Raw genomic sequence first — 24,002 nt, 5'->3', positions numbered from 1 at the left:
GAGGAGTGTGTGCCAAGGAGGCAAAAAGGAACATCGTGGAACGAACTTCCCATGCTCACAACAGGGACATACACCAACTTAACACCCGGTCTCCCTCTGTCCTGTATCCCCAGATGGGAGCAGGAAAGGCAATTTTGCAGCCAAAGATGCATAAAAGGAGAAGGAAATATCTGGGGAGCCCCTAATCGAACAGGTAGCGACCCCAATAGCGCCAACGTCCATGGGGCTTTCCCAAGGGAGATAGAGGACCCAGACACAAGGCAACTCCGCACATGATCCATCGCAATCACCCATGCTGGCCACTGGATGCAGGGGACACCCCTCCCCGTTCCTTCACTGACTTCTAGAAGACCTTCTTCAACTCCCTAACGGCAGCAATATTTAGTAACACAAGGACAGACATGGGCAAGGATAGACCAGCAAACCTTCCCCCTCCCAGACACGAATGGAGCAATTTACAACGAATGTTGCTGCCACCAGTGCTGCTCCCAGCAGTGCTTTCCCATCACCCGGGGGGGATTTGGCCACTATCCTTCAAGCGATCAGTACGCCCCAGAACTCTTCACAACACCACAGCTAGAATCACGGAGGCGGAATCCCGGCTGTCCTTAGTAAAGAATGAGCTTTCCACCATGAAGTTCCAGATCTGAAAGCTTCTCTCTCAGACCTCGGAGCTCCACAGGTAACCCGAGGATGCAGAAAATCATTCATGCAGAAATAACCTCCTTCTGGTAGGTTTTACGGAGGGCACGGAGCCCCCCCAAGTGGCCCCATTCATAGAAACCTAGATTAAGTCCTGGATGCCTGAGGGCTGCCTATCTGCATGGTTCGTGATTGAGAGGGCACACGTCGCACTTGCACTCCGTCGTCCCCCAGGAGCACCGCCTAGACCCGTCATAATGCGCTTCCTCAATTTCAAAGACCGAGATGCCACTCTGCAGGAAACACACTCCCAGGCCGACCTTTCCTTCCAAGCAAATAAAGTTATGATCTCCCTGGATTACACCAAAGAAGTACAGGCACAGCGAAGATCGTACACTGTAGTTAAACAAAAGCTACGCACGCTAGGCCTCTCAGATACTCCTGTTCCCAGCACGACTGAGAGTGATCCACGAGAACAAGAGCTTTTTCTTCAACACCCGGTATGGAGCTGGGCCACAGAAGAATGCCCTATGACCAGAGGGGCCAAGACCACCTCCACAGCAGCGAGAGGACAGCCCAATAACTAGAACAGGTGGGCTTCCAGATCACTGGGGCGTCGCAACTGGTACTGCCGGGGGCGTGCAGCAAGTAGGAAAAAATCATCAGCGCCGGAGCCAGTGGCCGAGAGCACCTCTGTGTCACCGGCAGGATGGATGCCGCATGCCCCCTTGGCTGAGCAGGAGTACACCACTGAAAGGCCTGTGACCTGATCCCTGACACCGGCAATGGTAGAGATCCCCGACTTGAAGCTTTCACGCAGCCCAACAATTTGAACTAAGGTCCTGTGTGCAGCAAGAACCAACATACTAAGGCCTTCGTATAGGCAAAGAATTCCAGACTCCAGAACTTGGAAACATATGTCATTATGGAGGGGCCCATCACTCTGTCCCGGTTATACAATTTTTTGTTGTTGTTTTAGTTCTCTTTTACAGGGTGACAGATGCTTCTGGGGTTGAAATACAGGGAGGGGGATGGCTGGGGGGCTTCTCTGGGGTTTTTGTTACTTGTGTAGGGTTCTTTTGATTGGGCTTTATGTGACACACGACAAGACAGACCTGTGACACACGACAAGACAGACCTGTACCAATCACACACTACTCCTCATGTGCCCCACCCACATGGTGCACTCCTGTGAGAGCCCCAATACACCCTGGCCCATAAGCAGCCACCCTTTTGGCATTCCCACTTATGGCCACTGCAAATCAAGACCTACAGTCCCTGCGGATCCTGTCCTGGAACGTTAACCGACTCCTGGACAATGTGATGTGTGCCGCGGTCCTGAAGACCTCCACCCACTCTAGGCCTGATGTGCTCATGTTGCAAGAAACTCATCTGTTAGGGGATCAATGTCCATTTCTCGCGAGACAGGGTTATGACAGAGTGTATAATGCAGGCTTCACGAGGAGGTCCCACGGGGTGGCGACCCTCCTCCGTCGCTCACTCCCATTTGTAGTGGGCCAAATAATCTGCAATCCCCATGGGAGTTTTCTGTCCCTCTTGGGCGTAGTGTAGAGATGCTATCTCAACATGATCTCGGACTATATGCCTCCAGCAGTCTTCACCCCCTCTCTCCACGAACTCAGAAACCTATTGTCTTCTCTTCCCCAGGGTGTTACAGTGGTGGGAGGTGATTTTAACGCAGTCATGAACCCGGAAAGTGATGCATCTGGCACCCTTGCCCAACAACAAATTAGCTCCGCTAAGAAACTTACCGGCTGGGCCTCCCGTCTGGGGCTATGTGATGTTTGGAGAACATGGCACCCTTGCCTCCACCAATACACACACACATCAGCTGCCCACCATACTCACTAACGAATTGATATGTTGTTTATGCCTGCCCCGACTGTAGACAGATTGTTGATGCCCACATGCTTGCCCAAAGTCTCTCGGACCACTCCCCGCTAGTGCTAGACATAGGGCGGCCCACCGCCACACTCTACAAGAAAGGCTCAAGAGGGAGGTGTGCCAATACTTTCTAGAGAATATGGGATCGTTGGCATTGGCGAACACCCTCTGGGCAGCTGGTAAAGCAATGATCAGAGGTATTTCCAACGGGTATGTAAGAAGAAAGTACCAGGCCAGTGATGAACATCTCGCCCACCTGGAAGCACGGGCTATGCTCTTGGAGGGGGCTGAGGGCACAGAGACTGGGGACATTCAGGCCCGCCAGCTCGATCTCATCCGTGAAGAACTACGACACATCTCTCTCGAGTCGGCTAAGCAAATGGGGAGGTCCTCCTCGGCACTGGTCTACGGTTGGAGAGACAAAAATGGGAAACTCCTCCACTGCCTAGCAAACTGCCCTCTCGCCAATAGGCTATTCTCTGAGGTAACTGACCTGGAAGGCAATACACACTGGGCCCAAGAGGAAATTGCCCAGACCTTTGCATCCTACTACAAACAGCTCTACTCCACTACCCAGGCCCCAACTGCCAATCTTATCACGCACTTCCTGGGAGGGACCATGCTTACCAGACTGTCTGAAGTGGAGACCCACTCGCTGGATCAAGGAATTACTTTGAAAGAGATAGAACCGGCCATCTCATCACTGGGCACAAATAAGACCCCAGGCCTCGATAGATGCCCAGTGAAATATTACCTGGCATTAGAGACCTCCTGACCCCACACCTCCTGGCTTTGTATGAAGATGCATTGGAGAGGGGAGGCTTTGCATGCGACATTGAGGTCTCACTCATTAATACAGAGGTTAAGTTATACGCCTCAATCCTAGCGAGGCGACTCAAAGGGGTAAATATGACCCTCGTGCACTCTCACCAATGTGGGTTTATGCCCTGCAGGAGCACCCGCCTACAGACACCTCCTCCCACCGTACCTGTCTCTCCTATTAATAGACTTTGAGAAGGCCTGTGATATGGTGGACTGGGGATACCAGGAAGCCGTACTTGTCCACCTGGGCCTAGGCCCATACTTCAGAGGATTGTTCAGAGAGCTCTATTCCAACCCCTCAGCCCGGGTCATGATCAATGGTATCCTATCGGAAGAGTTTCACATAAGACGATGCACAAGGCAGGGATGTCCCCTCTCTCTCAAATTATTTGCCCTTACCATTGAACCCTTGGCCCGACTCATTAGATCAGATGACCAACTCCAGGGTTGGAGATGGGACTCATCTCACGAAGACTGCATAGCTTTAAATGCAGATGATAGGCTTTTATACATAGCATATCCAGCGCTTTCGGGCCACGTTTGCTTTCAGATTCTGTCCCAAGGTGACCTGAAGGCGCACATAGCCCTGTGCGCCGATCCTGAACTGGCGACTTGTCTCAGCCCCCACCCCCCTCCGCGGCAGGAGGTGATAGCGGCTGGCGGTGCGGGCAAGGATGGACGAAGGAGATTAGGGGGCAGATGCCTGATCCCCTCTCCCCGTCCCCCGGTGGTGAGGAGAGGATGCCGGGGACGCAGAACAAACAGAGACAGCCTGGAGGACTACGCAGGGCCAGCAACTGGTTAATGCGGTGACCTGCAGGGAAAATACGGGGCCACCCCACAAACATGCATAACGAAGAGGCCTGGCGAATGGTGCTGTGAGTGCACAGCTAACAACAGCTTCAACTTCAGCCTCAGAGCCTGGGACAGATCACGCAGCACATAAGCTCCCTGGATCTAAAGCGAGGTGAGCAATTTTGGAGGGTCTGGACTGCTCCCACCGCATTTAATTGACGGCCTGGCAGAAAGAGGATCAGAACGGTTCTGGACTTGGTCACAGTCTCAGGGCCTGATGTAAAGCAAGGAGGAAATCAGAGTTCCTGTGGTGGGAGTCCCCCTCTCACCCACCCTCCCCCCTCCAAATGGACTAATAAAGTTGACTCACCAAAAGAATTGAAGGAGGGCCAGAGAGGAGGCTGGAGCCCGGCCCAACAAAGTAATAGAGCAACACTTCTACGGGGGAGATACAATGCGGCCCAAGAGGGCTCTTCCACCTAAAACCAGCAGATTAGATAATTACGCAGTACCCAGGGTGACAATGGCGGAGGGCGCCACTGCATCGGGGATTCAAGAGATGGCAGAACCCTCCTCTGGGGCCTTCATGGCAGCGAGTCCGGAGTTGGGAACGACCATAGAGTTCAAAACGGATGGACATGGACAAAACCTCAGAAAAGGGCACAGTAGCAGAGACCCATATCAGTGAACTGCAATATACCAACAGACGAATGGAAGAATGGATACAACAACTCACACACCACCACAAGGTAATGGCTGCAAAGCTGGAAGATCAGGAGGGTAGTGCCCATAGGAACAACATAAGGGTGGTGGGGTCCCAGAGGGGGGTGGAGGGCCCCAGTATGGACCCATCTCTGGAAGATCTCATAATTAAGCATCTACAGCTCAAAAGCCTGTCAAACTTCTTCTAAGTTGAAAGGGCACATAGAGCACTGACACTGATACCAAAGCCGGGGGCCCCCCATCGAACCATCAATGTACGGATCCTTAACTTCCAAAATGGTGGTGTTATTCTACAGGTTTTCTTGGACTTCACCCTGATGGTCCAATGCCAACAGCGCATGTTCAACAAGGTCAAGAGAGTATTGCTGGCTGAGGATCTAAAATACATGATGTTATTCCCAGCTAAACTGAGAGTATTAGACAATGGCAAGTTGTGGTACTTTATGACACCCAAAGAGGCATGGGACTTGTTTGAAGAAGGACGAGAGGTCAACTGGCAACCACGACAAGGGAACACCTGGTGGAGTGGGACCACAGAGATGCTTCCTCCCGTGTACCACAAGCTGACGACCCAGGAGGAGGCCATCCTCCAGAGACTGGCCCCTCGAGCTCAACTAAGTGACCATGCGGAGGTTGGGGGAATGCAAAACTACACCTGAGGCTGGAGGTACAGACCCGGAGACTACACCAGGCCCTAGTGGCGGTGGAGAACTGAGAGCCGCAGTTGGAAAACAGGTTTTCTCTCCTTTTGAAGGTTGTGCAGGAGTTGGGGCTTCAGTTTAGATACATAGAAAGACACATAACAAAGCAGATGAAGGAAGGAGAGCGGGGGGCTGCCGTCTGTCTATAGGTGGCGGCACCAGCCAACCCCGTTTTAAAGGATAGTGGTTCTGTTTGGGCAACAGGCGCTCTGCATGTAGAGAATGTGGGCAGTATTAAGCCTACGATGCAGGGCTGCAGGGAGAGGGGTTCCCATTAAAGGGATTTGTACAAGATGTTTAACGTTATGTCAGATTTATGTTTTTCTTGATCTATTCTTTGAGTCACCATTCCAAGAACAGCATGCTGGAAAGCAGCAGGGAGGCGGGGGTGAAGGGAGGGAGAAGTGGTACAAGCTACCTTGACACAGGCACGGTGTCACAATCTCCAACCGTATTGAACATCCTGACCTGGAATGGCAATGGTCTGGGGGATAAAATTAAGTAGACTTAGGTCCTACAATATTTGCACAGGCAATCCCCCGGGGACGCATCTGCAAGGTAATTACTATTTAGCACGCAATAGACTTGGGTACACCATCCTAGCCCATGCAGGATTCACGTCATGCTCCAGAGGTGTAGTGATTTTGCCCAAAAACTCTGTACCCCTCATACAGAATCGCATTTGGCAGGACCCATTGGTCAGGTTTGCGGCGCTAGCGGGGGCATGGGAGGGCCAGAATTTAAACCTAGGCTCCACATACATACCATCACAACTTCACACTGAGACCCTTCCCAAGCTAAGCAGCACATTACTAGATATGCCACCTGGGGTTCATATACTGGGAGGAGATATGATTGCTGTAATGTCCCCTGACATGGATAGGGCTACAGTGTCTGCCGGTGCTGGTGGGCTGGAACCCCTGCAGGCATTTGCGGCGGCAATGGGAGACAAGAACCTATGGAGACTGCACAACCCAACCAAGTAGGCAATATACACATATTTCAGCAGCACATGGTAGTGGATCTAACCTAGATTACCTCTTTACACAGTGAATCCATGTGGGACACTTCTGTGTGGGTCAACACAAGGCGAGGGGCCTATCAGACCACTCCCCAGTCAAGGTTCTACTCCAGGGCCCTTCCCGAGACTATACCCTCCCACCGCGAATATCAACCTGGTACTTCAAGGAAAAGGATTACCAGGATAAGTTCAGGGAACAAACGCAGCAGTATTTTGATGAAAACACAGGTATGATTAGCTCACACTGTACACGGGGAAGGGAAGTGTATAAAGTGGTGGCATGGGGATATGCGCAGGCAGTGATGGGGAGGCAGAGGAAAGAGAGGCGCTCTTGGGGTGACAAACTGGAATGCAACATTATCACCCTAGAACGTATGATAGTGCAATGAAAGACAAATTATCCTAACCTGAGACACAGGGTGCGTCGCACCAAAGGGAACTCGGAGACTTGGAGGAAGATGCGTTGCAACAACACGCAACAACCACGCAAAGGCCTCTATACAATCTTGGAGACAAGGCTAATAAGCTTATTGCGTGGTTGGAAAAGAGAGAAAGAGCGGAACTGGGTTGCAGAGATCTGAGTAACTGACAGAACTGTACGCAGGTCTGGGATAGATATAGCCGAGGCTTTTGCATCCTATTACGAAATAGTATACCAATCGGCATCTAATAGGTCGGGAGAAGAAAGGGCTGAATTGCTCAGAGACATCGCCCTGCTGAACCTCTTGACAGAGGACAGGGACACCATTGACCGTGACCTGATGAAGGAAGAAATAGAGGGGACCATTTGGGTACTACAATCTTGAAAGGAAACGGGCTCGAATGGACTTCCCACAGAGCTACTTAAATGTGTGGCAACCGATGTTAAATATGTTCCACACTGCGCTGAAGGATGGGTATTTGCCAGAGGATCCAAGACTGGCCACAGTTGTGGTCATTCCAAAGAAAGACAAACCTCCGGAGCTGTGCAGCTCCGACCGGCCATCTCCCTACTCAATCTTGAAACCAAGGTCTTGGCAAAGGTGGTGGTTAATCGGCTTGGTCCCACCGTCTCTACGATAATCCACCCTGATCAGTCAGGATTATGCCACAGAGGAGCGCCAGACTGAATCTTGGACGCCTCTATGGTGTAATGCACGTCACAGCGGCTCGACCAACTGAACCTGCTGCGGTGCTGTCACTGGATGCTCTCATGGCATTTGATAGTATTGAATGGCCATACTTGCCAGCGGTCCTGCCCAGACTAGGATTCAGACCGAAGTTTTGTGCTTGGGTCTGTCTCCTCTATCGTGACTCACTGGCCCGAGTTCGGATGAAAGGGACGGTCTTCAGATCGTTTGCACTGCATACGGGCACGCAACAGAGGCATCCTCTCTCCCCTATAATCTTCGCAATGGCACCTGAACCACTTGTTGCATGGGTCCGAGGGGACCCTCTCATCCGAGGTATTGAAGTAGGGGGTGGCTAGGAAGAGCGTATTTCCTTGTATGCAGATGTAAATGCATATAAACCCAGACAGAAGTTCCACAGACTCATCCACATACTCCAATTCTTTAGAAGTTAGTCGGGGTACCAGATTAACTGGGATATATCATGGATTTTCCAATTAGCTGGAGAAATCCTGCTGCTCACGGCTGACTGCGCGACCCTGATACAGCGTGATAAGTTCAAATACCTAATTATCTTGATCAAGAAATCCAAAGATGACTTTCTGGCCCTAAATGTACACGCCCAACTGGCGAGGCTGCGTGGGGACGTGGCGCGTTGGTGGCAGTTACTGATCTCCCTCATGGGCAAAGCGGTCTTGTTAAAAATGATGGCCCTCTCCCGTCTGCTATATGCTCTCCAGAACACCCCTTATCTGATTCAGATGTCTTTTTCTGGGCAATCTAAGGAGAGCAGTGCACCTTACTGTGGGAGGGCGCTAAACCACGTATATTGCTGCACAAACTACAGTAAGCGGTTTACGTAGACGGACTGGTGATCCTAGACATTAAGAACTACTACCTGGCGGGCCAGCTTATTAATATAAACGGGTTTTCGCGCCCTACTACAAGCCGGCAGATCGGGTTGATCGCCATGCAATGAGGAACGGAGGATATTCTGTAGTGCTGTACTGCAGGGGCGGAGAAAAAATTCTCCCCATGCACACGCGGACTGTGGTGCGAGCATGGCATGCAGATACAAAGTCACTGGGATGGGAGTCCAAACTGACACTATAAACTCCACTTTGGGGCAGTGGCACACTGTGGGGTGCCTGCAGGGCTTTCGCAGATGGAGCCTTATTGGAATAGATAACCTCGGAGATGTATGGCGAAGCTGGGCCATGATTACCTTTGACGAACTGCAGACACAATTTCAAGTGGCCGACAGAGAGCGGTTTCGCTATCTACAATTGAGACATGCCCTGGGTTGTCATGTGCCTGAGGGAGTCGCTACCTGACTACTCCCCACTGAAGTACCAGCTGCCTCTCAACCCCACGATTGATAAGGCGGTTTCCCTTACATAGCGAAAATTAATGAATAATCTTACGGACCCCTTGGGCCCACTGAGGGAGGCATGGGAGACAAACCTGGGGTTACTTGAAGATGATGATTGGTTGGAAGGCATACAGAGCCCCAGGGGAATCGTCTTACGAGTGAGGTTAAGACTGATCCAACTCCAAGTCCTTCACAGGTTATATGCCCCCAGGACGCTCCAACATAGACTTGGTAGATGTGACTCGGACCAATATGCCAGGGGATGTGGGGAGGTGGGCACTTTCTTTTAAATTATCTGGGCATGTCCTAAAATTCAGCGATATTGGGCAGGAGTGACGAGGGCCATGTCTGGGGTGAAGAGTCTGCCAATGCAGATGGATGCACGCTTGTGCTTGCTGGAGTCGCAGGGGATGCCAAGTGGCCCACACATACCAAAATCTGGCTCATGTTCACTTCGGTGGCAAAAGAAAACATAGGAAGGGTGTGGGGGCGTAGGACCCGTAGACAATTGAAAACAAGATCTAGATTGGTGTCACCAGACAGAGAGAGTCAGCTACAGTAGCAGAGGCTGTCCCAAAAATGGGAAAAGATCTCATGGGAAAAATATAGAAAATAACTGGGCAGGGTTGGGGGAGCGGGGGAACTGTATGGGAACCACACCCTGTTCCATCTGGATCTACAACTGTGAACACAATCGTATACACGTAATAATGTGAACTCTGTTTTGATGTTGCCAAATTACATCTGATTTCTGCTTAAATTGTAATGGTGAGTTGAGCAAATGTTCAATAAATGAGAATGCACAGAAAAACAGGAACTTCAGCCAGCTTGCCAATAGGTGCCCACTATACTCTGATGTCATCAACATTTAGTGGGCCAAGTCGCGGCTAAAGCAGCATGACGCTACTTGGCAGCCCTGGACAGCCATTGCTGAATAAAAAGTCTCCAGACCAGTCTTGTGCTTTGAGGGGTATTTGAGGTGTATTCCTAAGGCATGGAATCGGCAGAACAATGTATCCATCAGAAAAACATTTCACCTGTTAAGTATCAGCAATCACCAGTACACCGTGCAGTCTTTAGCACTCTTCTCTAAGCATTTAAAAAAGGACAGTCTCATTTTGTGCAACTGTTTTGCCACAACCAAAAGTCAATTTTAGGGATGTGAAGATACTCAAGGAAGTGCAGCTTCTGCTAACCTGAAATAGGCCCTGTACACTACTATATTGTCTAGCAAGGCTATCAAATAACCCATATAAATACAGGACTTGCAAAAAAAGGTTGTACATATTTACTTTAAAACTTTACTTGTTCTATTAAGGCAATCCTTGCATCTTTGGCTTCCTGAAGTAATTCCGGAGGATCTGTGTCTGTCAGAGGGATTCTTGCAAATGTACGCCCATCATCCAAACCAGGCGTAGACATCCAAACTATTTTCTCCCTGGTCACAAGGTCAACCAGCCCATTAAAGGATTTGGCTACTCCAATTGGCAGCTGTAAATGCAATAACATATTAACTAATATTCTGGTATCATACGTGTCCTTTATTATCAAAATTCATGATTTCACAGGATACTTTTCTTGAGCTACACAAACCGCCTAAAATAGTGAAACACTTCTAATAGAAAGCGAGACAATTACCAAGAAAGGGGGGGGGGGCAATACAGAGAATGCTTGCCTATATTCCAGCTTATTTCTCTTCTACTTCCTGTCTCAAAGGTGTGCCAAACACAGGCAACTGGGAGCAAGATGTCTGGTGTTTGTAAATGTGACACTTGGAAGTGAAATTAAATTTAAATGATGGGTTTTATGGAATCCGTATAAACAAAGTTAACTCTTCAGTTTAATTTTCTCCCATTTCAAAGTGTTGCATTTACACACAGCAGGCATCTTGCTCCAGTGGCTGGTAGACATTGTGTCATATTTATAACTGAAAAATACTGCCATTATTTTAAGTGGGAGAAATGTTAAGTGTAGAAAAATGTTCCATATCATGAAAAGTTATACAGAATGTTTTCTGCACTTAAAATGTTTCCCATTTAAAACAACTGGTACATGTTTGTATTATACATGTAACTCTGCCACATATGACGAAAGGTATTCCAGGGACAAAAGTACATAAGACCTAGGCACTCGGTCACCCATACACATTTATCCCATTCATACGCACACATGTTCATACATCCCCAATGGCCACGCTCTCACTGACACACATGGCAGTCCTGTTATAGTTCCCCTAGTCAAAGTGTTTTGTTCATACCATAGTATCTGCTTCTATGGACACTAGGCTTAAAGTCAACAGAGCGGGCGTGAGCGTGTCTGGTAACAATATGCTAGTTGCTTAGCCTTCAGTAGCTCACGATGATTTTCACTGATCAGAGGTAGCTCTCACTACAGAAAAGTTTAGAGACCCATGGCATAGACAATACACTGGTACCCTTCAACTTGAGCGAGAGGAAGTTAAAATGGTTCAAGTGTAAAATATAATTTAGATTAAAATGTTTTGTGTGCCAGTGCCCAGATTGCTGTCTCCATTGTAGGTCCGGACTGGAGAACCAAAAGCAGCCCTGGCAACAATGCTCAAACCAGCTCCACTCTCTTTGTGTCCTCACGCTATCCATCTCTTCTCATCAATCCATTCACTCTCCTTCGCTATACTCTCTCAAATCACTTTCCCTCTGCCTCCGTTTCTCTTCAGGGGACCTGAAGAAAGTGACAGATGCACTATGAGCGGTCCCAGGATTTCTAAACCAGCCTCCAAGGGCTCCAGCTCACAGGGGGACACTCCTGATGGAATAAAAGCGCTGTCCGGTCCTGTTCCATGGTTTGTTATTCTAAGAAAGACATCATGCTTTCAAGACTACGTACTACCTGTTTTTAGTTTTTCTTTTTTTTAACACAAACCACAGTTTTGTTTGGATTACATACCATTCCTTTCCCACACTTTTGTCTGGATTACCTAACATTCATTTTATTTTAAGCATTATGGAGCAACTGGGAAAATGAGCAAATACTTATAATGATGTGTGCTGCCCCGAAAGCAAAAAAACACACCAAACTAAAATGCAGTAAAATAAGTTAAGACCTACTGAAATGCTTGACATATGTTTTACATTACCTGCAAAAGTAACGGCTTAACCTTCAATTTTTGCTTGATGCTTTCAACAGAGTAGGAAAAACTAGAGAGGAGATAAAAGTCACATATTAAGTAATAAAGCAGATGCCCAACTCAATGAGATACCTGTATCCTATATTTAAATGTGGCTCTATCCAATATGGATCTCACATATCTCATGAGACACTGTCTCCCTTTCCAGAAAACTTGATTCTAGAACATAGAGAAACTTCCTGCCTGAACTTCTCTCTCTGATCTTGGAATGACAGAATACAAACCAATGTCTACAGCAGGCAATTTATAAGGAGGCTGAGGTCCCCTGAAGTATAGTAGCAAAAGATTTTCTGGAAAAATTAATATGTGAATTGAGTCAGCAAGGATCAATAATTTTAATCAAATTAGGGGAGGGAACATACAGTACATAATTTCTTAAAATGTATTAACACAATGCACATTGAATAGGTTGCAATTTCTTATAAATGGCACTAAAAACAATAGTACAGAAAACAAGCAAGAAACAAAAAGTACAAACAATTATGAATACAACATGAGCAATGTTCCAAGTAGCAGCTGGCAAACAGATCTGAAGATGGTTAAAATTCCAATCTTTTATACATAGCTGTAGTCCAGCTCTCAAAACAATGTGTTTGTGTATTTGAGGAAAACACCGATATCCATACGAGCATACACAGAAATCTAGTAGGAATCTAGTAGAATGTGCAAATAGAGAATATGTTACAATCGTAATTATTTCACAGGAACCAACGTTTTACGAAATTGCTCAGAAAAGATATACCTTGCACCAGCTTTGTCCATCTTGTTCAAGAAACAGATCCGTGGTAGGTAGTGCTTATCAGCTTGCCTCCATACTGTCAGAGTTTGTGCCTGAAAAAATAATAAAACAGGATCTAACATTAATTACACTTACAAAGAGTTAACACTAAGAGAAATGGTCGGTAGCTGTGTGAAAGCGTTACAAATATCGGTCTGCTTTTGTCACAAGGTCTGCGTTACTGTTCCTCTTGGTTTCAATGCTGTGGATGAATGGAGAAGTAACCGGTGACATTCCTAGCACCACTAACTAGCTATGCAGAAGAGACCAGATAACTGGTAGCAAAATCAATACATCTATTTCAAATAATAGACAGCCGGGTACACCCTCTCTATTTTGATGGCACTAATTTAGAAACAAAATATATTTCTAGGAGGAAGACATTCCCAACGTTGGATGAAATCTAAGAAGAGTACCTTACTTTATACCTTCTTTTTTAAAGTCATACAAAGAGGCTGGATACCACGCCTAACCTTTATTGGATACACACTCACTTAAACTCCAACCCCATATAAAAATGATATTGCTTCTTTCTGTCCTGATAAACCGTCAGATGAATATATTACTAATATGTATCTAAAATTCAAATGCATAGGCATCAATCTTAGTTTCACTGACTTAAATCAAATAGTACCAGAGAGACAGTGCATTTGTTTTCTTCAGTTGAAAACGTATTCATATGTAATATTAAATTCTGAAAGGTTAGCTAAAACTGAAATGGTTTAAGATATAAAAGCTCTCACAGCTAATACTTTTAATCATTAGAGCAATGAGAGAGATCTCCATGGAAATTCTCTCAACCGTTAATCAAATAAACTATACAGATACACAGCCAAAAGCATACAGTCTAAGAAACAAATCATAAAGCTATAAGACACATCACATCTCTTTGGTTATGGCTCCATACCTCTACACCTGCTGAAGCATCGAACACAGCTACCGCGCCATCAAGTATTCTCAGGGAACGTTCAACCTCCACTGTGAAGTCCACATGACCTAAGTAGAAATTAACAGTAATTTCAGGCAGTATTAAAACTAGATTTCAGAAGATGTGATGAACATTAAAAATGCAATGTGATCGGTAATCTAACTGATCTGGGTGGGAACAAAGCTTTATATACTGACAATTATGGGTTTGGTAATGTGATACATTCTAAGCAATGGCAAGTACTATACTTATAATTCTTATTTAGTTTTAAAAGGTTTTCTATAATTTGGAAAAAGGAAAAGTTTAAAAGCTTTGATGTATCACAAGTTTCTCAGACTCCCTGCAAATAGTTATGCCTATAAGCATGTGAATTGTACGAAAAGGTGTTCCTTATGACAACTGGCCCTAAAAATGCCCATGTACTGATAAATACGATGCCTAGAGTGTTGAGCAATTTAAGGTTGAAAGCATTTGGTTTTGTGCTACTTACAAAAGAGTACGGTAGCGTCACATTCTACGATCAAGAGCATTTCAATAAATAGATGAACAATCTATTTAATGAAATGCTCTTGATCGTAGAATGTGACGAGCTGACAAGAAAGCAGAACTGGCAAAGCACATTTATAGGAAATAGATGAGCAACTTCAGAATTCTGGGTATATATTGTTTCAAGACTATATCAGTGCTCACCTTTCCATGATCTCTAAATATCACGTTGGGTGCCAATTTACTGACATACTCTCGTTGACCATCCACATTATATCAAGTATCCCTTGGACATCTTAAAGACATTTTTTTTGAAAATTTGTTAAACATCGGAAGGTGAAGATGGTGATGTTTGGCACTTACCTGGTGTGTCAATTAGATTTATTCTGTAACCTTTCCAATCAAAGGTAACAGCAGCAGACTGTATAGTAATACCACGCTCTCGCTCCTGTGTCATAAAATCAGTCACCGTGTCCCCATCATCAACATCTGCATACAACAGAACATATTAAATTTCATTGAGGGCAAATAACATATTATATTATGCCTATTAGCAACAATTGTAAGGAGGTGAACATAATAAGAGCTGCAGATAAAACCACGTTTCTACCACCTTCCAAGATAGGATGCACTTGGGCTCAGAAAGAGAGCATTCCAAGTCTTCATACACTGAATTAATATTATGTGCCTGCCTCTTGGACTGGACCTACTTTGTGACCACAGAGAAAGTCAGAAATATCCCTAATGCAGAATAAGCACCAGACATCATACATGTATGTGACCATAGTCCATTCAAGTTGCAATGGATGTACTCTTGCTCTGACAGCTGTATGATGAAGCTTTCATCGTACGACCATGCACTAGATGTTTGATAATAAAAGCATTTGCAACCATCTGTAAATCCAATAAGATTTCACTATGAAGATGAGGTGCGCAACAAAATGACGGGCCAGCAACTTGAATAGTTCACTAGAAGAGCTAGCTTTCAGTGATTAAGCTAGCCCTAGAGAGGAGTTTTCACAATACATTTAAGAATACTATGAATCACTATAAATATACAATCACCTATAGATGTGCTATTCGTTTCAATGTTCCACAAACTATATTGCTAGGTTACAGCAATATAAGTGTTAATCCCTAACAGAAGCAGACAATGTGGACATGTGACACTAACCTTTGAGTAAAGCCCACAGATTGCACATCAGTCCTAAAACAGATTCCAGTCATAAACCTTGCAAAGTACAATCACAAAAGGGATTTTTACTAGATTGCAAGTCCTTTTTTCAGCAAGTTGCAAACCTTTCCAAATATGCAAATAGGAGGAGGTTTAAGGAGACGATTTCAATCAAAGATGGCAGCTATGTTTTGACAGGTACCATCAAATATTTTGTACGAAAAGAAGAGTGCTCGACAGCACAGAGATCATGCCACTTTAAGGACCTGGTAGTACAAGTGGAATATAGCATGAGCTTTAACAACAAAGTTATTCAATGTTCCAATGCACTAGTACTTCTACGGTGTTTGAGATAGGGTGAATATGCTACAAGGAGGAAAGTATTTGGAATTATATGATGACGGGGTAATTTTCAAGGAGCGCAGTCAGGAAGTCTTATCATCATTATGTAATGCTGTAACTATGGCGATCACAGTGCATATTGTGTGGAAACAAAATGGGCGGGTATAGAACACTGTGATCATAAGGCTTTCGATAGGGCTACTATAGCCCTCCCATGTATCAATCTTGTACCGCTATTTTTTTTATATGAGACACAAAGATCTGACAAAATAGCAGATGAGCAAACAACCTTTTGTTTATTTTTAGCTTGGAATAAGAATATGTCATGCTCGAGGTTATGCCGCCGATTGCTTTAATTTGTTGTACTTAGGTATTTTTGAATGGTGCTAACTGATACAATAAAAGTTAGTATTCCATTTGATTTGGTACACTGGAGAAAACTTAATAGGAATTAATTGTTTTGTGTCTATTAAATATAGATGAGGCATGTACGTATGGCTTTCATTACGTCTAGACCTAAAGTAGTTCTGTGGAAATAATTTTCTGCAATGAAACTTGCTGCCATGGTGAATGCCACCATTTGTATGGATATTTGCCTAGGCAACAGTACTTTCTTTCCTTTAAATAGGTAATACTTTTTTTGTTCGATTATTTAAAATCATTACAAATAGTACCAATTAATAATTCTAGAAGCATCACTCAGCATTATGAACAGAATAAAAAGCAAAAAACGTACAATTAATCAGTTAGAACGAATAAGAAAGCGCCATAGAACTCAAAATTGAGATGAGTTACTAGATTAACATACCCACTCTAGCCTCAAATTTTATCGATTAATAGAAGTTAAAAAAAGTTTTAAAAATGACATGCATGTGCAATAACTATTAAGTGGGTGGGCCAAAACGTTCAGGCTTCATGCACACCTCCCACCTTGTGACATCCTTTTTCCAGGTGACTCTTTTATCCTAAGTACCATAATCCCTAGCCAAGTGTCTTGATGCCCGGCAAATATCTTGTTATATAATTCCAGACCAGCTGGAAAGAAGTTACTACTATTAGATATTGGATCGAAGGATATAATTAACCGTCAAATAAGAGCTCATTAAATTCTATTGCTTATATAAAAATGACTGTTGTCCTATAGTTGGTGGCTTACCCACCTCGAGAGTACGGTCTACATTCATTAACTTCCACATTGCCAACTCCCAGGTCTAACTCTTTACACAGCCTCAAAATGAGTAGACAATCTATTCCCAACAGGCGTTCATAAAAAGCCTGGACAACAACCAGAATTTTAGTGGATTGACAAGCTGCCTGTTAGCCAATGGCTGAAATATTACCCACACATAAAAGATTATCCCTCAAAAAAATCCACATTAGAATAAGTTAACGTATACAGTGGATTTAGGTAGGGGAAGACACGCCAATTAATAAGTCAATATAGGTCAGCAAAAACAGCAGCTAAAAATGTATTTGATTTTTTTAGATCCATTTTTTGTATTGGCATATCACAATAAAATAGAACACAACAGCCCACACTACTGTCATTCTCAATTCTAATCCAAATAAACATAATATGGCAACAGTTAGCACAAAGCAAATTTAATATAGAACAGCCCTTCAGTTACAACCTTGCAGCCCCAAGATGCAAAGAACGTGGGAAAAGTAATGTGTAAAGACATCATGCTAAAACAATAAACATATTAGGAGGACCAGCCTACAACTTGTCTCTGACACCCCTCTCCCAGGTAGCAACCTCTATGCTGAATTTCCGGATCACAGTATCCAACCCACTACCCCAGAAGAACCCCCACAAGGAAACGCACATTGCTATACGCAGAAAGTCACCCTTTTCAGTCCTGGATGAGTCCACCTGTGCAAAGGCTTATCTTTTCCTCTGGTATTCCAAAAAACACTGGATCTCCCCCAGATCTCGGCCAGTGTCTCACTGTCTCACTTTAAAGGGAAGCCTGTATGTTATGTTGCCATTGCTCCTTCTGTGCAGGAGTGTGGTACTCCCAAACAAAGCATCAGGGGAGATGCGATGCATCTCAGTTTCTGCTGCCGCCTCTAGATGAAAAGTACAAACTATAAAGGCACACCACTTTCACCCCTCCAGGTTTAGACCCCAACATCAAATGTGCATGGGGTACATACAGGAAAGAATGGAGGGGGGCTAAATCAGCACAAAGAGGTAGAGGCCATGTTAGCACAACAAAAAAGTTGGGTATTGGATCCGTCTTATGGTTTCCAATTCGAAATGGCACTGGCAATCTGATAATAGAAGATGGTATATGCAGAATGTTACAGGTTGAGTTCTGTGAATGTCAGTGTGCTGTAAGTAGGTCTCACTGAATGATATCTGTTTTTTTTTAGGTCAAACGATCATGACACAAAGGCTCATTAAATAAAGAAAATTGTGCACTTGCCTCCCATCGCTCTTGTATATCCAGAATAATAAAGCATTCGCTCTGTGGTTGTGGTTTTTCCAGCATCAATGTGAGCCATTATACCTATGTTACGTATTCTAAAGAGAAAAAACAAAATCACAATTTGAATCAAAATATTAGCTTTCAGCACACTGAAGATAATAGTGCCTTACACCAGAACATCATTATTTTATTTGTGGTTTAAAGGAGGCTTCTAATGTAGATTTGTATTTGAAAATAATGGTTAACGAGCACGAGTTGATGTTGAACTAAACGCTGCTGTCACACTGAAACCCACTTCTCAGGTCTTGTGTTAGTCAAGACCTTAGACTTTTTGGCTGCACTAAAATTATTTACACAATATATTTCCTTTAAGGGCTTTCAGCCAGCCCTCTTCATACATTGGTCTGTTGTGCCATTCAAAGCATCTGTAAAACTAATATATTCACGGACAGCATTAGTAGGAAGTCAGCAGCTTTCTTCGCTAGAAAATGTATGGAATCTGTGCAAAAACCCTGGTCTCTGTTTGTAAAATAAACCAATCATACCTTCAGCGGAGACCATATCCGGATCCGGTCATAGGCCTAAACCGAGAAATAAATAATCTAGTGCCTGCTTTTCTTGCAAAACTAAGCACATTTATTAAATTCTTTGAGAGGAGAAGATGTAGGAAAAAACGCAACCTAAGAAAAGAGAAGAAGACCATAATTGGGTTCAGTTAAAGGAGTCAGCTTCCTGCAAAGATGCCAAAAGATACTGGGAAATGATCGCGGACAGTTGTGGTTCCTGACCAAAGTCTCTTCCGTGTTCCCATAAAAGAAGCAGGATGGAGAACATATCTTTAAGAACTTTATTCTGGAAACACTGATTCTGTCTGGCTGCCTCCTCCTTTTACAATAGCTACCTCTTCTCCCTCAGTATGTTATGCTCCCTCTATGAGCGAGATCATGGGAATTATCAAGAGAAAGAGATCCACAGGGGCAATGGGCCCAGACGAAATCCCCATGACAGTAATTAAAAAGGAGCCCTTGCTGTGGACTTCCTATCTCACGCCTCTTTTTGCTAATGGTTACCAGCAAGGGATTTTTTCCCCTTTCTGGTCTTGGAGCATGATAATCCCGCTTCACAAAAAGGGATTATCATGCTCCAAGACCTTGGAAATTATCGCCCAATAGCTTTACTAGACATGGTTGGGAAAGTATTTGCTAGGAGCATTCTGGAGCACCTTACCAAATTGGTGGTGAAAAAGAAAATCCTCCATATAGAACAAGAAGCTTCAGGAAAAAACACTCCACATTAGACAATATATGTAGGCTGAAGCCCATAGCTGAAAAGTACACCTTAATTTGAAGGGATAATATCAATATGGCATTCACAGATTTTTTTAACACCCTTTGATAGGGTAGACCGGCCATCACTTTGGGAAAAACTAAAGACACCCTTCACTCATTAATATTCACCCGGCACTCCTCTACTTGGTGTCAACTGTTATTAGGGGGTGACTGAGGAATATCCTCTGTAATTCCAACAGAAAATGGGCTGATACAGGGGAGACATCTGCACCCGCCGATACCACAAGGAGATGACGGATTCCCTACACCCCCCGCCCCTCCCCCCCCCCCCCCAAGTGTTGATTAATTAGTATTGTATGCAGTAACTTCAGTGAACTATTTCAGATGTGAGCAATGTATGTGATCTATTTGTGACATCATTTCGCCTATATGTTGATGATGTTTAATAAAAAGAATGATAAAAAAAGAATTCAATAAATGGGCTGAAACAAGGGTGTCTGCTGGCTCCATTGCTTTTCTCTTTGTATGTTTCGGACCTCCCAAATTGTTTTGCAGCCAATTAGGGAGTTGTTCTGAAGATAGGTAGCAGGCTCCTTCCCTGTCTGATGTATGGAGATGATTTTACAATTTTGGAGTTAACACCCAAGGGCTTGAAAAATAGGTTGGTGTCCCTCCAACAATATACTGCCGTAAACTATTTGAAGATCAATGTTTCGAAAAGCAAGATATTGATTTTAAAAAGCAGAAAGTTTGGGAAGATCAGTAACTATTTTTGGAGTATAGGTCCAGAGAAACTAGAGATCGTAAAATCATATCCCTATTTAGGGAAAGTCGAACTGGTAATACATTGGATAAAGCCCAAATAGAATATTATTCCTCCAAGGCCTACTCGCATGCAAATGGGTTACGTGCCTTTTATAACGCAATGGGACAACGGCAAATTCTACGCAAACTATGCCATTTTAATACATCTGTATTGACCCCAGCAATTAGGTTGGAATTTGGTCTGACAAGCTCTCATGTGAAAAGATTAGCCAGTGTGATGGGAATATCAGCTGAAGAACAGTGAAAAGTATTCCGCAGGGGGATTCATGAATCATAAAATATTTGGCTCAGACCTGTGCAAATACTCTTTTTCTCTCTCTTTTTCTCTCTTTTTTTCTCTCTCTCTCTCTCTCTCTCTCTCTCTCTCTCTCTCTCTCTCGAGAGAGAGAGAGAGAGAGAGAGAGAGAGAGAGAGAGAGAGAGAGAGAGAGAAGAGAGAGAGAGAGAGAGAGAGAGAGAGAGAGAGAGAGAGAGAGAGAGATTTTACCTTGGCACCAAGTTATTTTGATCTACAGGAAGAGGTTGTAACCTCCCTCTCTGCCCTAGAATTCAAAAATGAATTAAAAAGGTACTAGTAGCATTATAAGTTACCAAAGAGTTCTTATGTATTGTACAATGAAGAAACGTTTGGAGGCGATTACCTTATCAAGCCGCCCTATGGTAGTCCAGAAGTACCTGGACTGGAATTTGGACCATGGTTCTTGCCATTTTAGGACATTATTTTGAATTAATCTGTTCAAGTTAAATGACCTAACTGCAAATTGGTCCTCCTCTGGGAAATCAGGGAAAGACTGCAACATATGTGATCTGGGGATCCAGGATGTTAACCATGTTCTTTTTGTTTGTTCTGCATCATTATCTCTGTGACGCCGCCTTCTACAGCCAATGTTTTTACAGAACAATGTCAATTCCATAGAGGTGGCACAAGAGTTCCCTTTCCACCCAAAAAAGAAAGTAATTTGTACAAAAAAAAAATAATTTTATTTGAAAGATTTCATTAATTCATTTCATCTTTATCTAGGTTTGTTGATAGGAAGGGGTAGTGAAGTCTTTCGCTAACTCATTATAGACTACTTTGCATTTAATGTAAGCTCAGCGCCGCTTGTGTTAGCCTTTGATTTTATTTGTTTTGGAGGGAAACTATTCACTGGGATCCTATTGTGTTCGCGCTCAATGCTATTTTTAAGATATTTTAACTGTTAACTAAAACTTTCACAGCCATTTCTTCATTGTTAAACTGCATCTCTGCACTTACCGTAGCAGTGTTAGCTGTAGTCTATTCGCTGCGGGTTTGGCTCTCTGGTCTGCCGCCGGGTTTTTCCTGCTTGTTGCGGATAGAGCGGGGCTGCTAGATTAGCGCTTGACTCACTTCCGGCTGACCGCCATCTTTTGGGAGGTGACGGTATAGGCTTTCCTGCCTGCTGGTGTCTGTTTAAGATGAGCGAATCACAAGCGCGCAGCAGTCGCTCCGCTGGCACTCCAAAGGCACGTCAAAGGTTAGCCCATCCACGCCTGTCAGCGCCCGGAACGCACTCTGCGCAGGTCATCCTGGCGGCATTGGGCCAGCTACCTCAGGTCCAAGTCCTAGAATCTACTACAGCCAAGACGCTCTTATCAGTCTACAGTGGGCAGGTAAAATACGCCCCGGATATTCCATTGACCCTTGTTTAGCTCAAAGTGGAATTCGGTGCACAAACTGCGGGCTGAGCATTCAACATACTCCAATAGTCACACAGACCCACAATACAATGTAGGCGCACCATAGAGGTTTATCATGCACCCTTATCAATGTGAGGTCGCTAATTAAGAACGCTGTTGCATTTCGGGAATTCATGGAGGGTAATCTAATTGAAATAGCCTTTCTTACTGAGACATGGACAGACGCCTCCTCGGACCCGGACCTACTGTTAGCCTTACCCTTAGGGTATAAAATCCATAAACTAGACCAGGAGGGGAAAAAAGGTGGAGGCATTGCCTTTATTCTTAAATCCAGCGACGTCTTTTATTCAAGTGAATAAGGACATCAAGCACTGTGATTTTTACAAATTGAACTGTATGGTCAACACTCATTTACCGGAATTGTATTCTATCATCTACCTAAATCTAAGGTTACTTTTTTAGACAATTTAGGTACCTTCTTAGCGCATAAAGCCAACCACCCCAATTTTACGGTGTTATGGGACTTTAATTTCCATCTGGAAAAAATTGCTGACCTGGACACAAAAGCTCTTCTGGATCAAAAGGATAGCGTAGAGATGAGACAACTTGTGTTGGATTCAACCCACTCGGCAGGACACTGCTTAGATGGAATTTTCACTGATAATCCCTCGCTAAGCTGGACAGGAACTCTGCCTACGGTCTGGTCTGAACATAAGGCTGTCCTATTCGACATCCAATTGCTGTATAAAAAGCTTCCTAAAGCACCCAGAGAATTCTATGTCAGTCGCCCTTGGAGGAAAGTGGAGGCTAGCTCTCCAAACCGGAATTTGCTAAAAACGCTACCTATCTTGTCTACTGATCCCGATCAAGCCATCGCTCAATACCACTCCTGGCTTGACTCAGCCTTGACACAATTAGCATACCCTAAACTGTGTCATTGATCAAGAAGAACACCATCAGAACCCTGGTTTATTGACACCTTAAGAGCCCAGAAGCAAATATATTGCAAATTTGAGAGGAAGTGGCGACTCGAAGATAACCTGACCACTCAAACAGATTATAAGACCCCCCTTGAAACTTATAAAAAACGTATTCTCAGGGATAAGGCTCAATACTTTTCTAAGGAAATTAGGGTTGCCAATAGATGACTCAAAGCCCTGTTTGATACAGTAAAGAAACTAGCAAAGTTGTCAACCGAGCCAGAAATTAGTATTAGCCAAGATTTCTGCAATTCACTAGCAGAATCTTTTCAGCATAAAGTCTGTCAGTCTGTTAACTTATTTGTACAACAGGACAATCACTCAGTTCAAACATCAGCTGAACTCTTAAAATCTCTATCAACCTTTCCTGTTAATACGCAGGATCTTTCTGATTCAAACCCTCAGATCTTTTCTTCTTTTACCACTTTAATAGGGGAACAAACCAATAAACTTATTGTTGCTACGAAATCTGGCTCCCCTTCTGACCCATGCCCTCCAAAAATTCTTCACATTTCTCCACAAACTATAGTCATTGCATCTATTAACAATGATTTTTAATTCAGTGTTCACCACAGTGTACTTTCCTATAGAGTGGAAGAAAGCATCAATACTTCCTTTGTTAAAGAAATTTAACTTGTGGAGAAGTGTGGCTCACTGGTTAAGCAGGCAGACCCTGAAGCAGAGGTCAGACCCGGGACCAGGGTTCGATTCCCGACGCGGCAGGTGTTGAGCTCAAATGTCCACGGACTCGATAATTCTCGCTTCGGTGCCTGACCTAATCATGGGTTCACACTCTGCAACTCTGGGCATTAAGCTTGCTTAATCTCCACAACGGCCCCCGCGGCGGGATGCCT

The 24,002-nt window shown here is 44.4% G+C and overlaps 1 protein-coding gene across 2 annotated transcripts in view; it reads right to left on the bottom strand.

Moving 5' to 3' along the window:
* The window catches only part of GFM2 (GTP dependent ribosome recycling factor mitochondrial 2), a 336,627-nt gene that overhangs the window by 230,643 nt on the left and 81,982 nt on the right, over positions 1-24,002 (bottom strand). For both annotated transcript variants that reach the window (XM_086960777.1, XM_086960778.1), the window contains 6 exons: positions 18,394-18,491; positions 14,812-14,937; positions 13,942-14,030; positions 12,999-13,087; positions 12,206-12,266; positions 10,396-10,581 (listed from right to left, as the gene is read on the bottom strand). In XM_086960777.1, the coding sequence (XP_086816903.1) occupies positions 10,396-10,581; positions 12,206-12,266; positions 12,999-13,087; positions 13,942-14,030; positions 14,812-14,937; positions 18,394-18,491 (649 nt within the window). The remainder of the gene's footprint in view (positions 1-10,395; positions 10,582-12,205; positions 12,267-12,998; positions 13,088-13,941; positions 14,031-14,811; positions 14,938-18,393; positions 18,492-24,002) is intronic.

Source organism: Lissotriton vulgaris, chromosome 3_1 (genome assembly GCF_964263255.1).
Source record: "Lissotriton vulgaris chromosome 3_1, aLisVul1.2, whole genome shotgun sequence".
Lineage (NCBI taxonomy): Eukaryota > Metazoa > Chordata > Amphibia > Caudata > Salamandridae > Lissotriton > Lissotriton vulgaris.
The sequence above is the reverse complement of the archived record's forward strand: the minus strand, read 5'-3'. Positions and strand labels throughout refer to the sequence as shown.